Source organism: Danio rerio, chromosome 20 (genome assembly GCF_049306965.1).
Source record: "Danio rerio strain Tuebingen ecotype United States chromosome 20, GRCz12tu, whole genome shotgun sequence".
NCBI classification, from domain to species: Eukaryota; Metazoa; Chordata; class Actinopteri; order Cypriniformes; family Danionidae; genus Danio; species Danio rerio.
The window spans coordinates 9,531,300-9,548,725 of NC_133195.1; the positions used below are offsets into that span (position 1 = coordinate 9,531,300).

Below are 17,426 nucleotides of genomic sequence, written 5' to 3' on the forward strand. Positions count from 1 at the left end.
ATGGTCTAATCGGATATAATGATTTATGCTAAGCTAAGCTAAAAGTGGCCAATCAGCTGAATGGATTTAGAAATGTTAAAACTCAACTGTTTAACTCTAGGGCACTTGTTAAATTTCCCCCCAAAAAAGTGGAGTCTTCCTTTAATACCAGTTGCTATTTGTTTTAAAGCATAGCTGGTCCTTAACAACTAGCTCCAGCTCAGGACCAGTTTAAGCCATGCTTCAAATCATACCTAACCAGCATGTGCTGACTTTCTGATTTTTCAGCTAAATGCTAACAACGCATTAATACCAAACAGTGTCTCCCATGGTTTGACTGCTGTTCGGCTGATCCATAGGCTTCTATGTGTATATGTAGTGGATCATGGGCTCTGTGACTCTGCAGATGTGTGTGTGTGCGTGTGTCTGAATGAGGGGTTTTCCTGAGGGATTATCTCTCTGCGTCAAGAGGCACAGAATACAAAGTGGAGATGAGATGAGAGTCGTTTCACACCTCTCTTTTTCTGTCATTCTCGTTCCTTTCTTCCGTCTCACTCCTGCCCCTCTAATCTTGCAGCTCCACTTGTCTTTCATTCCCTCCCTCGCGCCTCTGAAATGTCAGCTTCTCTTTCTGAAAGATCAAATGCGGCCAATGCAGCGGATGCAGCCCCCCGTGATATAAGACGCATTGACTTGCGTGGCCTGCCGTGGGAGTGTGTTTGCCCCTCGTGATGTGGTAAATGTTCGTGGGTGAGGATTTAGGGAGATGTGTTATATTGACACCCTGTGGTGATTCAGATGGGAAAGAGAGAGAGAGAGAGGGAAAGAAGTGAGTGCGCGATGAGTCATAGGTGGGGGAAACCAAAGAGAAATGCATAATCAGTTGTCGCAAAAATCTCTCAATTCTCAGCTTGATGGACTGGATGGAAATAGACGACAGGGAGACTGGAAAAATTAGGTCTTTCATTGCAGGTAATTGTTTAAAAATATATATGAAAAGATGGGAACACCAAAGCTCCAAAAATATCAAATATATTTTTCATATATTATTGTTAGTAGCTTAAGATTTATTTATTTTGTCTGACCTGTTAAACATGTAATTTATTAATATTAAGTTTTTTTTAGGTGGTCAAAAAAAAAAAAATGCATGTTACACGTTACACCACTGTGTTAGCATTCTTAAGTAAATATATTTGATATTTCCGGAGCTGGTCCCACTTTACATTAGGTGGCCTTAGTAACTATGTACCTACAGCCCAAATTACACATTTGGTACAGTGTACTTACATTGTATATTCATGTACCTACATTGTACTTACATTTAAAGTACACACGTGCTTAATATGTAGTTACAAAAGTGTACTTACATATATAGGCTAAGGTGTAAGTACACATTTTATAAGTACATATTTGTAAGTACGCATTTGTAAGTACATTATTTTTAAGTACACGTTTGTAAGTACACAACATATTTGCTATTGCTATTTTTTTGCAAACATATTTTTTTTTAACTTCTTTTACACAACAAAGAATTATTGTTTATGGTTACCGCAAGGTGCGCAATATCCTTATTATTCAAAGATGCAACCAATGTTTGTAAAATACATACAGTTGTAAATGTTCATTCAGTTCATTCATTTAATTTTTTTGTGTCAGGAAAGAGTCATTTATTTATTTATGTTGTGGTGTGCACTTCACCTGTTGTAAATAATGCACATAAACTGCACCATCTATTCAGCAAAACGACAATAAAGTTTTATTTGTAAACAGTAGTTAATATGCAAAAAATTAGAGGAAATAGCAATGAACAATATATTTTATAGCATATATAATCTTTGTTTATGTTAGCAAAAAGGTTCTCACTTATGTTGTACAGCATTAAATAATGTAAAAATACACATAACTTGATATTACAAATCTAGTAAATTCAATGGTCAACAGTAACTACGATTAATAAATTATGTCGACGTATTAGTTAACTCCTGTTAACTAAGTAAATTTTGTTGTAAAGGGTGGGACCTTTTGGACACTCAGGAATATGTACTTAACTACTGTGTACTTACACTGAAAATACACTAAATCTGCCCTCAAAATACAGTGAGGAACCATTGTTGATACACAGGAACTATCGTGTACTTACACTGAAAATACACTAAATCTGCCCTTTTAAGATACAGTGAGGAACCATTGTTGATACACAGGAACTACCGTGTACTTACACTGAAAATACACTAAATTTGCCCTCTTAAGATACAGTGAGGAACCCTTGTTGATACACAGAAACAACCGTGTACTTACATAGAAAATACACTAAATCTGCCCTCTTGAAATACAGTGAGGAACCATTGTTGATACACAGGAACAACCATGTACTTACACTGAAAATACACTAAATCTGCCCTTTTAAGATACAGTGAGGAACCCTTGTTGATACACAGGAACTACCGTGTACTACACTGAAAATACACTAAATCTGCCCTCTTGAAATACAGTGAGGAACCCTTGTTGATACACAGGAACTACCGTGTACTACACTGAAAATACACTAAATTTGCCCTTTTAAGGTACAGCAAGGAACCATTGATACTCAGGAGCTACCGTGTACTTACACTGAAAATACACTAAATCTGCTCTCTTAAGATACATTGAGGAACCATTGTGGATACACAGGAACAACCATGTACTTACACTGAAAATACACTAAATTTGCCCTCTTAAAATACAATGAGGAACCATTGTTGATACTCAGGAACGACCATGTACTTACAATAAAAATACACAAAAAAATACCCTCTTAAAATACAGTGCAGAACTTGTGGTCCAAGGAAATAATGTGATACTAAACTGAAAAAACAGGAAATATACATTTTAATACATAGAATTTACATGCTTAATTTACAAAGATGACATTAAAATTTGCATTCGTTTGTTATAGATAAGAAAGAATAAAGCACTCTGGATCTACATATTTTTACCCAATTTCTTAGTTGTACAACTCTTTAAGGTTGCAAATTAACAGATTTTGAAATGTTTCCTAATGTCATGAAACAGTTGAGCAAGTACTCCTGCTTTGTTTTGTTTGCCTAACCATTGATACCACTGAATACATTTCAAATGCTCTTTCAAGAGCTGTTTGCTTTTGTTGCCTCTTTGCTTGTTAACCTGTGACTTGATGCTTTGCCATGCACGTTCTATGTGCTGTGTATGGCAACCAGTGTATGGATTAACAAAGTTTTCTGAATGGTTCACAGTAAAATGCCTGTACCCATGTCTAGGAAGAGCCTGAGCATATGCTCTCCAACAGTCACTGAAAATGGTAGATCCTCTTCTTGCGTGCCTTCTGATAATGGGCACAAGAGTCTGTCTTGAGCGGTTTTTGACTATCTTTAAAACTGGCAAACGTCTGTGGCCCTTGATTTCCAGCATTCCAAACACCCAGCTGTTTCTTCTCCATGTAGAACGAAAACGACCACGGTTATACTAAAAACAAAACAACATTTTTTTTAGATTATAGGGTATACAGGAATCATGTTTTTATTAATACAAATTTAATACATTGTAAGACCTTTTCAAGACTCTTTTCATACATTTTAAGACCTCGTCGCCACTTTAGATTTTAACCAGTAACATTGGTGAAATTTTATGTTGAAGTATATTTACTGAATACTAACTTTTTAAAAGCCCATCTAACAAATCTTGTGACAGCTCCTTATCAATTAAACATAATTATTTGAGATACTACCCATTTGCAAATTTAAATATTAAGTAATAAAAATAATATAAAAAATACATGTATAATAAAAACATATGGCCTTGGAACTCAACAATCAAAACCTATTAATACTTTTTAAGGCTTTAATTTTCTCTAAAATGATTTTAATATTTTTTAAGAATTCGCAGACATCCTGAATTAAGATGACTTAATCATTTAAAATGGATTAAGCCAAATATCAAGTATTTAATTAACTTATAAAACAATTAAATAATTTATGTTTAATATATATTTATACAACAGGTCTGTCTGGTTCTTAAATCTGATCGACTGATAGCCATGTGATATTCTGCAATAACAGCATTTGTACTCCTTACTCTTCTGAAATTCTCCGCCCACGTACAGCGACAAGGACACTTTACAGTTTGACAAATATTGCAGCTATTAGACAACATTTTGTACTTTTATGGTTTTTTAGTCAAGGATGTAGTTGTTTAGATTGCACCCATGCAGTTTATTTATAAGGATAGTGCCTATTTCAAAATATTTATAATTTCTAAGAGATTCTAAGTGCGTTGGCATCATTAGCCAAAGACGGTTGACGTTGTCTATCCACAAGATGGCGCCAGGAGCACATAATAAGCCCTTGCTTAGAAGATTAAAAGAGTGATAACTACAGCTGATCAAATCATTATTAAACAGGTAAGTGATATTCTAAGTCGATCTCTCTCTTTTGAATAGATTACAACTATGCAGTTTATTTATAAGGACAGTGTCTTTTTTAATACAGTTACTTTCCTATTCCCTTTTTCAAAAGTGTTATTTAGAGACCTCACCCCCGAACACCCCCTCCTTATCGCAAACAAAACAGCAGTCTGGTAGTGATTGTGCTGCTTTTTTTGGGGTTAATTATTGTGATATCTCGATTGCAACAGAAAAATACTGTAGACTGTAACACTGTAATAAAATATCTCTGTAGACAGAGGGCATTTCATGTCAAGTTCAGCCTTATAATCTTAAAATGTCAGCAAAATCACCTGTTTTGTCATCACTTTATACATTACGCATGAGAATCATTCAAACATTCAAATCATTCAAAACTAGCTCTAAAGCATCATTCAAACATTCAAATCATTCAAAACTAGCTCTAAAGTGAGGTTGGTGACTTAGTAATGGCTTCTGCTGTTTTGACGTCAGCTGCAGATGTGAATGAATGGCGGAAGAAAGTAGTTCCTAATACAAAAGGGTTTTTAGACTTTCTGTGTTTGATTTTCTTTTTTTTATATAGACAATTGTGCCATCAAACTGTTGTATAAACACAATATCACACTCATAGCAGTGCGATAAGGCTGTATATCAGCACTGGTGGGACAGTAAAGCACGCCTCCCACCAGTGCTGATATACAGCCATATTGCACTGCCTATAAATCTGACTTCAACTGTATATTGACTTAAGTAAAAAAAACTAAAATAAAATAAAAAATCTCTCCCTGTTTTAATTAACCTCATTTGTTTATGCTCCATTTACCTTTCTTTTATGCGCAAACTTAGACTCATCAATAGAAATAAACTTGCGTCTTGATTTTCCACCCATTCTAAGACCAGTTCTTCTTCTCAGTCTCTGTAGTGCAGCTACGCATATCTGAACAACATATAAGAGAAATATTAATTATTGACATTTATGAACTGACATGTTTAATTGCTTTGTTTCCAAATGCATTATTCTAAAGTATCAAACCTTCCTAATGGCATTTGTCATCCGGGAAAGTGTTCTTGAACTGCTAGCTATCTTATCCTCTAGCATGTCAATTTGCCTGAGTTGGAGTCCTTGTGCAAATCTGAGAATAAAGAGCACATCACAAGTACTGCCTCTGTCTGCTCTAGGTTGTACAATTATTACAGACATATTACATCACTGTACAGATATATATATATATATATATATATATATATATATATATATATATATATATATATATATATATATATATAATTTATATAATATATATAATTTATTTATAATAATATATAATTTTTATTTAATTTTTTTACCACTCACCGGTAAATAAATTCCAACCACTTAATGAGATGTACTCTGCTTTGGCTAAAAAGTGAACCTTTTCTCACTGATGATGAAACTTTGCGATGACCCTTTCTTCTGCACAACCTATATATATATATAAAAAAAAAAAAACAGTAAATCATAAAAACATACTAACAGCCAATCATGTATTTCCTATTTTAAGGCAATATTTCCTAAATATTATACAATCATTTTGTAATATGTAAGGTTCATGACCAAAAGGCTAAGATAAATATAAAAATAACACAACCAATATATTTGTCTGTAAATAAAATATATTATTTATTTTTATTCATCCCTTTGTAATACTGTAACGTTACCGTTACTGCATATTTATTCATGTGCTTGTAATACGTCTCAAAAAAAGTTTGTCATCTGATTTTTATCTGTTTTTTTTATTTATTTGTATGTATATTATGTGTGTGTTTTGTATGAAGCATTGCCACAATAAATACAAATTAAAGACCTGTTATAAGATTTGTATAAATATATACTATATATAGTAACATGGCACAATGTACAGTAACTTAGTACTCTACTTACCATATATAACCGTCGCTACTCTTGTAACTGGTCAGCTTCATTTCTTTTCTGCAAACGCGGCAGGTTGGTGCACCATGGAGCAGTCTCTTCTTGATAAACCATTTTATTAAACTTTTCTGATGATGAGATCCTCTTCTACAGCGATGTAAAAGGTGGTGTATTTGCTCAGATAAATTCATTTTAATCGCATCGTAAAACTGCATACATCTACTTTTCTAAATATATTTGAAATGCGGGAGTGAAATGCGGGAGCGAAACATCCAATCAGAGGTCTGCATTTGATGACGTATATACTTTCAGAGACGTGTTGCGCGCATGCGTGACTTACCTGGCGCCTGGGGGTCATAATTATTTGAATTTAAACGGCTGGCGACGACACATTGGAGGTATGGTAGATAAATAATAACGATTTTAATATATGTATATGTATTATTGTCAAATGATGTACTTTGTTTCCACAGTATACGGAAATAGTGAAAAAAAGACTTCATAACACTGATTCTAGAAACAGAATTTTAATTCTGAACACTTTCAGTTATGTTTCGGAAGAGGAAGACAAAAAGACTTCGCACTCTTGCAGTACCTGCATTAGGTAACTTACGACAACACTATTATAGTACTGTAACATTAATGTTTCCTTGATTGTAACATTAGCACATAAATTGACCCCTTTCACAAGACTGTTATGACGCGCTAACGGTCGTCATAAGCTGAAATCCTTGAAAGTTTTTAATACTTTGATTTCTAAAAAGAAACGTGTCATATTTGTGTCAAATTACAATTAAATGCAAGGTTTTTCTAATGCAGTGTCTATGAGGTTTAAAGTAAATTTTTTTCTCTTTATCTGAAAGTCTTGATAACACCATTGTGGAGTATTTAGTGTATTATTTCAGCAAATAGGACTGTAAAAAGATTCATTGTTGCCATAGTCTTTCATCATTTACTGGCTTATCTACAGATATAAATGCCGTTGTCACAGATGAGGACAGAGAGGTAACATTCTCCAAGCAGTCAGTGGACTGTGAAAACAAACCAGGTAACGTTACATATGATATTTTGGGACATTCCTAAATTCTAATGTTATTCTAAGCCTAACGTTACTTTTTGTGTTTCCATTTATAAATTATCCATTTTATTTACTGTGCTCGGCATAAATGAGTACACCCTCACAAATCTCTCTTTAAATTAATATTATCTATAGGACGCTGTGCAATATTATATTTGTGCATATACTATACTTTATCAGTTCCAAAACTGGAACTAGTTTAACAAAATATCTTAATATAACAGTCCAAATATGTGTACTGTACACCCAAATTAATTTGTTGTAGAAAAATATGAAATAATAAAAAAAAGTTGTTTGTTTGTTTGCACAACCGCATGTGAAACTGATTGTCAATCAGTGTTGCTTCCTAAGTGAGAAATGGGTGTACTCATTAATGCTGCTCACTGTAGTTTGTCTATATAAGTGTAAGGTTTTAACAAATAGGTGATGGTTAAAAGGATAGTTCAACCAAAACTAAAAATTGTCATCATTTACTCATCTTTAAGTGGTTCCAAACCTGTTTGAGTTTCTTTCCTATTTTAAACAAAGAAAGACACTTTAAAGAAAATCTGTAACCATCCACTTACATACAATTAGTTTTTTTTTTACTAGGAAGGTCAATGGTTACAAGGTTTTAGCTTTCTTCAAAATATCTTTTGTTATTTTAACCACTTGATGGTGAGTAATTAGTGAGTATATTTTAGTATATATCAAGTTTAATAGTTATTTGTAATGTTATCATACAATTTGCTGCACTCACTGTAACTATGTTAATTCTGTTTCACAGAAGACTCAAGCCCAGTTGCCAGCTATTCTTTGGATGAAAGTGAGAAGGGTGAGATCAAATAACTGTATGGCTACAAAATTAAAAGACAGTTATTTCAAACCTGACCTTTGATAGAGCCAATATAACGAGTGGCAGAACATACAGTAAAATTGAATGTCTGTGTTAAGGACTCCAGGCAGCTTCAGAAGGTCCAACTGTGGAAATTCTTTTGGAAAAGATAAAATCTCTAGAGGAAGAACGTGACTTTCTAAGACGCACACTTGGATCTGTTTGTGGTGAGTAATGCTAAGCTATAAGTAGGTCCACACGGAATCTGCGTGCAGAATTCCGCAGATTTCTGCAGATTTTTAGCCCATTATAAATTCTGTTTATTTACTTGAGCAAATGTGTAAATCTGAATTTATTCAGTTTTTATTCAGTAATTTATTACTTTTTATTTAATATATTAAAGTGTAAGTTATGATACTCCGCTGGATACTCCCAAAATAATTCCGCAGAAATCCGCAGATTTTTACCAAAATTCTCTGCAGAAATAGCAAAAAACGTCCGCAGATTCCGTCTGGCCCTGGCAATAAGATAATCATAGGCTTTATATGTAACATTACTTTTTATATAAAGCAAGAAAAATAGGTACTTAACACGTCACATTATTTCTTAGAAAGCTCCTTTTAAAGGTGTTGCTTATTTAAAAAGTTTTACCAGAGCTTAGCATCCAAAATTAATCCACATACAAATAAACAGAAGTAATTAATTTAGAAATGTAGTTTTGTGTAATAAAATGAAATCGGGGGTGGGGTGAGGGGTCTAACCTACACTGTAAAAAAAATATTGCGGCAATTAGTTATGACAACGAAAATGTTGAGTTGTGTTAACTTATTTGGATTGAATGTGTTGACATAAATTATATCAAAGTTTTACTTGGCTAAACTTTTACTTAAAGGTGCAGTAGGTGATCTGCCAAAATCCTCAGCACATTATCTTTGGATGGCGGGGAGGAACTGTGATTCAAAGTCACGCCTCTTAAAATCGCAAGTGTGCGCACCGCGACACGACAGCAGACAACTCACCAGTTCATGTCATTTGCCAGTTAGAAATGTAGTTAGTGTCTGGCTGGCGGCGTGCAGGAATTTTACTTATTAATAGCGCTATTTACTGATGTTTTGTTGTTAAACTTGTTACTAAATGAAAACAACAGTTTAGAGCTCGTCTCCTTTATTGCATGACCACCATGGCCATTCACTAACAACAACAAAAAACTCTCGCTCACACCGGAAGTGACCTTTTAACATAACATAAAAGTCCTACTTTCTTTCTATGTGCAGCATACACATTTACGGTTGTCATCACCATGAATTGAACTTAACAAAACTAAATAAAAATCTACATTACAAGATGCTGTAAAAGGTCCTTATAAAACTGAAAATAGTTACATCAATCTTTCACTGGGAGATTTTAGTGGCTGAACAACACCTCTGTGTATATAATCCATTCTAAACAAACTCTATATCACCTTTGTGGAAGAACATTACCTGTCTAACAGAAACACTTCAGCCATGGTGTCGTCCTTCCTCCAGCGTTCAAAAGTAACTCCAATATTGATTCAGGATTTTAAAAAGTTTAAATTCAGAATTTGATTTTACCGCGACAGTGAATGTCTTGTGTGCACGTGTCGTGAATGCGCGGCAATCATGCAGGCGGGCACACAATAATGACGGATGCGCGTGAACAGAGATGCGCAGAAGCCCAAAACTACATTTGTTGACAGTTTGGGCTACTTATCAGAATTATGGGAAATGTCGGCCTGACAATATTTAATTTAATGAACATTTTTTAGTCTTATGCCTTACTCAGAATATAAAAATACATATAAACACATTTAGATCATTTACTTTAATCATTACTATTGGACTGTGAAGAGACTTTTAATCAGCACAACGAAAAATGTTTCTGAAGACAATCACCTACTGCACCTTTAAAGTCAAAAGTCAGCTAAATCTATATATTAGTTAAGTTAAACATTTTCAGTTTAAAAATAATTCTGCTTTAAATAGTACAAATTTGTGCAAATAAAAATTTATAAATTTGTAATTAAATAAATCTACTTTAAAATTGTATTTGTATGCATATATACATATATACTTATATGTATATATACACACACACTTACTCATTGGCCACTTTATTGGGTACACCTTACTAGTACCAGGTTGGACTGCCTTTTGCCTTCGGTATTGCCTTGGGCCCCGTTTACACTAAGACGTTTTAGTTTTAAAACGCATAAGTTTTTATTCTAAAATGCTGCTGCTCTGTCTCAGTGTGGATGGGGGAAAACGGAGACATCTGAAAATGGAGGCAGGGCTGCAGACAGTCGCCTATCTGATTGGGGCTTTTTCCTCAATATTAAGTAGCCTACACAAAGTTCAGTCTTCTTGCTCTCCTTGTCAGACTTCGCAAGTTTGATATGGAGAACAAACTCCCGAGGTCACGTCGGGTAAATATTTAAAGGGAACAGTGTACTTTATAACCTCATTCACATACCCTGGCTACGTTGTTTTACTATGTTAACAATAAAATGAAAACATGATATAAGGAACTGCCTATTTTAATTTTGATATTAACAACATAACAGACCCCAAAAATGTTGTGGTGTCGTGTAGCTACTTATTTATATGACTGTTATCTTCACCGTATGCAAATTTATAACAAAACGGAGCCTTTAACATAACTACCTCCTTTCATTTTCATTGAAAATACGAAACATACCATCTCTTTTGCTGAATATCAGTTTTAATAATCAATAATGCTTGCGCTCTGTGTTCTATTCCCACTTATCACCCTGGCCTATTCATTTAGAACATTCTAACATTAAAACTTGAAATTATTAAAAATAAAAAAGCATAAAGGTCATCGCTCTTAAGTGTAGTTTGCTTTCAAACTATTTTTTACAGTTCAGTTTTAGCGATCTTAATGTTAACAATCATGCTGTCTTCGCAGTGAATTTTTAAGACATTGATGTTATTTTGAACACAGCCTCATGGCAAAAGCTATAGGTGACCTATTATTTAAAAGCAGAATTTATGTTATGTCTCCAAAGCTTGTGAAAACAAAAAGCATACGTTAATTCTTTTCATTTATAGTGGGTTATTTATTAAATGTCTGTACTCTATATGACATGGGCCTGCTGGTTAGAACATTTCTCAAATTGTAAAAGTAGACTTTAAAAAAAATAAAAATGAATAAACAACATCCTACTTATTAATAATATTAACTACTATCATCATCATACTTAAATATTATTAAAGTATGTTTTTTTTTTCATTTCTAAGAAATAATACATATTACATTTCATTTCTTAATAAATTGCCTCATTATTTATTTATTTATTCATATTACTTATATATGATATTAAAATATGTGTTAGCTTTTGTAAGGGATATGTTTTAGAATAGAATATGTAATATTCAACTTCTCAATAATATTAGTAAAGCAAACACAGGCCCTATGTGCCATTTACATATTATCCAGTTAATATGGAAAGCGAGTGCATGTTTTTACCAAATCTAATATTGAACTTTATTTTAAATGTGTGTGCGTGTAAAACAATATAATTTGCACAAAGAAATTATGGGTTTTTCTCTAAAGAAGTTGTTACTCCCAGTTTAGAGCATCATTATGGGCGTTTTACGTTATAACTAACGTCGTTCAAGCGATGAATCTGCGAAAGAAAAACTACCGGTTTTGGGAAAACACTCGTCACTACATAGTTATTTTCCCAAATGATGCACCATACTATGATAGTTCAGCCGTTAGTGACATCGTTGTTTGGGAAACGCACCCCTGGTTTCTTCCAAAGATGTAGATTACCCATAGTATATGAGTGTGTGTGCAAATGAGAGACTCAGCTTCAATATTTAAGTGTAGTAAACTTAAACCATGTCTATTGTACTTGAATTATAAGTCCTATCAATATCCTTCTTAATTACAACAACTTACACTTGTATTGTCAAGTCCTGCCAACTTTAACCTGAGTTAAGACAACTTTGCTGTTTAAGTGAAAAAAAGTAATGTTTTTAAGGCAGCAATTGTTTTAGTGTTTTTACAGTGAGGGTAGTAAGCTGCATTTAGAACAGCCTTCATTTTGGTATACAGTATTTGGTTTTCACAATAAAACCAGCTACTACTGGACACAATTAGACCTTGCAAAGTGCAAGTTACTCAAAATGCCTAATGCAATAGATTATTTTATGCCAACATTAAAAATGACAGCCATTTCAAGGAAAAAGGAATTTAATATGAATCTTTCATTTAGGCAAAGAAAAGAAAAAGAAGAAGAAAGACACTAGTAGTGACAGTGATGAGTTACCCTCTTCATCATCTTCATCGTCCTCCCTATCATCATCATCATCTGAAGATGAAAGATGTCACAGAAAAAAATCCAAAAAGAAGAAACCCCCCCCAAAAAGGTCAAGATCTACATTCTCCTGTTCAACTGTGAGAGGTAAATACAAGATCAGTACTTTTTGTGAATTGATTCTTGATGAAAATGACTTTGACATTTTTTTTATATTGTGCAATGCATTAATAAATTATTTATTTAATTTTCAACAGCTAAGTCTCCAGAAGACGTTCTAAAGAGATACAAAAAAGTTCTTCGAGCATACAATAAGGAAGGAAGCATGACAAGAGCTTTCACAAAGGTTGGAGTGGACAGAAACACTCTTGCCCTCTCTGCAGTTATAGCTGAGATTCAAATTGTTGATCCAGAATTTTACCGCTCCCTCCCCCAATTCCAGCCTCAGCAAGAGAAGCTTTTTGAATTTGCTCAGAGGTGCTCGGAGGCCCTGAACACTGAAGTGAAAGCTTCAATTTTCTCGGCAAAACAAAGTGGAAAACTCTTGCCAATTAAATACAAATTCCGCTAAATGCTTATTATTTTGAGTTTTTTTTTCCATCTAACGTATGGTTTCCTGTGTTACTGTATATCTAAAGAAATGTGTTTAAACCATATTGTGTGACCTTTTTTGTTTGTTATATTTTCTCAAAATAATTCTAATTTTGTAAAAGTTTCCTAAATACACTGTTTCAGTTTATCTGAAAGTTACAATAAAAATAACTGAATTAAAACTTGTTTTTTTGCATATCCTGTAATTATTAGCAAGTTTAAATAAAAATACCACATTTATAATTGTTCACACATTTGATATGTGCTCCTGCCTATCAACAATGGTTCCTCACTGTATTTTAAGAGGGCAAATTTAGTGTATTTTCTATGTAAGTACACGGTTGTTCCTGTGTATCAACAAGGGTTCCTCACTGTATCTTAAGAGGGCAAATTTAGTGTATTTTCAGTGTAGTACACCGTAGTTCCTGTGTATCAACAATGGTTCCTCACTGTATCTTAAAAGGGCAGATTTAGTGTATTTTCAGTGTAGTACACGGTAGTTCCTGTGTATCAACAATGGTTCCTCACTGTATCTTAAAAGGGCAGATTTAGTGTATTTTCAGTGTAAGTACATGGTTGTTCCTGTGTATCAACAATGGTTCCTCACTGTATTTTAAGAGGGCAAATTTAGTGTATTTTCTATGTAAGTACACGGTTGTTCCTGTGTATCAACAATGGTTCCTCACTGTATCTTAAGAGGGCAGATTTAGTGTATTTTCTATGTAAGTACACGGTTGTTCCTGTGTATCAACAATGGTTCCTCACTGTATCTTAAGAGGGCAGATTTAGTGTATTTTCTATGTAAGTACACGGTAGTTCCTGTGTATCAACAAGGGTTCCTCACTGTATTTTAAGAGGGCAAATTTAGTGTATTTTTCAGTGTAAGTACATGGTTGTTCCTGTGTATCAACAATGGTTCCTCACTGTATTTTAAGAGGGCAGATTTAGTGTATTTTCTATGTAAGTACACGGTAGCTCCTGAGTATCAACAAGGGTTCCTCACTGTATCTTAAGAGGGCAAATTTAGTGTATTTTCAGTGTAAGTACACGGTAGTTCCTGTGTATCAACAATGGTTCCTCACTGTATTTTAAGAGGGCAGATTTAGTGTATTTTCTATGTAAGTACACGGTAGTTCCTGTGTATCAACAAGGGTTCCTCACTGTATCTTAAGAGGGCAAATTTAGTGTATTTTCAGTGTAAGTACACGATAGTTCCTGTGTATCAACAATGGTTCCTCACTGTATTTTGAGGGCAGATTTAGTGTATTTTCAGTGTAAGTACACAGTAGTTAAGTACATATTCCTGAGTGTCCAAAAGGTCCCACCCTTTACAACAAAATTTACTTAGTTAACAGGAGTTAACTAATACGTCGACATAATTTATTAATCGTAGTTACTGTTGACCATTGAATTTACTAGATTTGTAATATCAAGTTATGTGTATTTTTACATTATTTAATGCTGTACAACATAAGTGAGAACCTTTTTGCTAACATAAACAAAGATTATATATGCTATAAAATATATTGTTCATTGCTATTTCCTCTAATTTTTTGCATATTAACTACTGTTTACAAATAAAACTTTATTGTCGTTTTGCTGAATAGATGGTGCAGTTTATGTGCATTATTTACAACAGGTGAAGTGCACACCACAACATAAATAAATAAATGACTTTCCTGACACAAAAAAAATTAAATGAATGAACTGAATGAACATTTACAACTGTATGTATTTTACAAACATTGGTTGCATCTTTGAATAATAAGGATATTGCGCACCTTGCGGTAACCATAAACAATAATTCTTTGTTGTGTAAAAGAAGTAAAAAAAAAATATATGTTTGCAAAAAAATAGCAAATATGTTGTGTACTTACAAACGTGTACTTAAAAATAATGTACTTACAAATGCGTACTTACAAATATGTACTTATAAAATGTGTACTTACACCTTAGCCTATATATGTAAGTACACTTTTGTAACTACATATTAAGCACGTGTGTACTTTAAATGTAAGTACAATGTAGGTACATGAATATACAATGTAAGTACACTGTACCAAATGTGTAATTTGGGCTGTAGGTACATAGTTACTAAGGCCACCTAATGTAAAGTGGGACCGTCCTAATAAGAAAAACTATTTTGGATTGCATTTCTTAACTCATTAGGCTCTATCATACACCGGAATTTGGCGCAATTTGTTGCTATTTTCATACCAGCACAACCCTAATTTTCACGTTTTGCACCACAATGTTTAAGTAGCAAATCTATTTGCGCCACTTTGTGGACTCATGGGCGTGCTGGTCTAAAAAGGAGATGTGTAAAGGATTATTGTTGGCGCGCTGCTATTTTGATAAACTAAAATAGACTGCACCATTGACCATCTAAAAGCTAATCTAAAGTCCAGCTCAGAGCGCGATAATTATTCACCTACAGTATGTGGGTCTTAACGCTTACACATTGCTTAATATACAAACGATGTACAACAATACACAAAAATTAAGGGATTTAAATTTTATAAAAATTATTGAACATAAATATAAAAACCCCTGCCTCTATGCCTTCTCTCAGGGGGCTTTTTTTAGTTTATTCATAACAATTTGCATTTCTATGTTATTATTATTAGCATAAGTATTTATTATATGAATATTTATATTTGTTTTAATAAAAACTAGTTTAGATTTGTCCACTTGTCAGGTTTTGGAGACGTATGCATCATCATATGGGGCATAAGAATACTTGGATATAACTCCTGGATATAACAATTTTTTGAGCACACTTTGTTATTATTGTTCATTTGTTCATTTGCTGTAAATTAGAACTGAACTTAGAAATCATTTTCAAACAAATCTTTGCGCTTAACAAACAAAATTAAATATGTAGTTTAATGGATGTCTTCAATGGATTGCGTTCAACACCGTTGCCTTATCTACAAAAGTAAAGGAGTAAAGAGTAAAAATAAAGAGAAAGTAAAGAGGCAGAATGAAGGAGGCTCATTCTTTATCATCGTGCTGCAGATGGTTTGTTAAACTATTTTTTCACTAATGAAATGTTCAGTTTTCCACTTACAAATTCAGCCATTTAAAAAGCAAATGCACGATGGCACAAGTGACTATTAAAGGGAAACATAATCAAAATAAAACATTCTTGAATACTATACTAACTTTTTGAAATATGCTATAAAATATTTCAGATTCTCATTTAACATGTTTTCATTTTTTTTTTTACAATAAAACCAAAATTAAGTGTAGAAGTGCAACAATATTATGTTTGTTTGATTTTTTGTTAAGCTACAATGCTGTGTGTGTAAACCATTATTTTCATTCATTTGTTTTCTTTTCGGCTTAGTCCCTTTATTAAACCGGGTTTCACAACAGCGGAATGAACCGTCAACTTATCCAGCATATGTTTTTACACAGCGGATGCCCTTCCTGCAGCAACCCATCTCTGGGAAACATCTATACACACTCATTAAAAGTCACACACTACAGACAATTTAGCCCAACCAATTCACCTGTACTGCATGTCTTTGGACTGTGGGGGAAACCGGAGCACTCTGAGAAAACCCACACAAACGCAGGAAAAACATGCAAACTCCACACAGAAACGCCAACTGCCCGACAGGCAACAGCACTACTTGCACTACTTTGCACTAAACCATTTTTTAAAACAGTCAAAATATGGTCAATTATTGGGTAGAGCAAACAGTCAAAGGGTTAAAGCACCAGAGTTTTTTTTTTTTCCAATTAGACACGGTATGTTAGACTGTCTATCAAACAGTAGGAGCTGCAAGCAGTGTCAGTTAAATAAACCTAAACAAAATGAAACATTTTCATTGTGTAGTAATTAAAAGATGAAGAAATGTAATAAAGTAAAATGTTAACAAAGAAAATATTGTTATATATCAGTTATAATAAAATAGCTGGGTCTATTAGATACAGGAGCAGGAGATATGTAGCAGATTTACTCTACCTAGAACTGTAATCCACAAGGCACAAATTAATCCATCAGCTTCATGAAAGTAAAGTCGATATAGGACAAAATGAAGAATCCAACTGAGGGTTTCATTACATGTCTACCTTAGAGCCTATTTAGTGCAAAGCTGCAATCTTTAACCAAATTAACAAAAAAATAACAGTTCAAGTTAATGCTCTAGCTTTGCAGGTTTGTAGTTTTTTTTTTATTTTTAAATGTACGGCAATATGGAAGAGGCTTCGAAATGCTGAATGAACTGCTTTTGTTGGAAATCAGCTTTGCAGTTTAGGAATCAACTGCGCACTGGATAACCTTCAGCACTTTTGTACTTACACGTTAGTTCTGGGCTAATATATTAA

General features: G+C 33.5%; 3 protein-coding genes across 4 annotated transcripts in view; 2 read left to right on the plus strand and 1 right to left on the minus strand.

Annotated features, from left to right (window-relative positions):
• The window catches only part of si:dkey-174m14.3, an 84,527-nt gene that overhangs the window by 30,259 nt on the left and 36,842 nt on the right, over positions 1-17,426 (plus strand). The window lies entirely within an intron of this gene.
• On the minus strand, positions 1,721-6,496 carry LOC141379492 (uncharacterized). The gene is made up of 5 exons (XM_073933895.1): positions 6,318-6,496; positions 5,751-5,858; positions 5,430-5,529; positions 5,220-5,333; positions 1,721-3,459 (listed from the first exon to the last, which is right to left on the minus strand). The coding sequence occupies exons 1-5, from the start codon at positions 6,494-6,496 to the stop codon at positions 2,992-2,994; spliced, it is 969 nt and encodes a 322-aa protein (XP_073789996.1). The 3' UTR covers positions 1,721-2,991.
• LOC108180305 (uncharacterized) lies at positions 6,610-13,277 on the plus strand. The gene is made up of 7 exons (XM_068215618.2): positions 6,610-6,703; positions 6,853-6,909; positions 7,276-7,353; positions 8,150-8,197; positions 8,317-8,424; positions 12,459-12,647; positions 12,758-13,277. Exons 2-7 carry the CDS (start codon positions 6,855-6,857, stop codon positions 13,069-13,071), a joined length of 792 nt encoding a protein of 263 aa, XP_068071719.1. The 5' UTR covers positions 6,610-6,703; positions 6,853-6,854; the 3' UTR covers positions 13,072-13,277.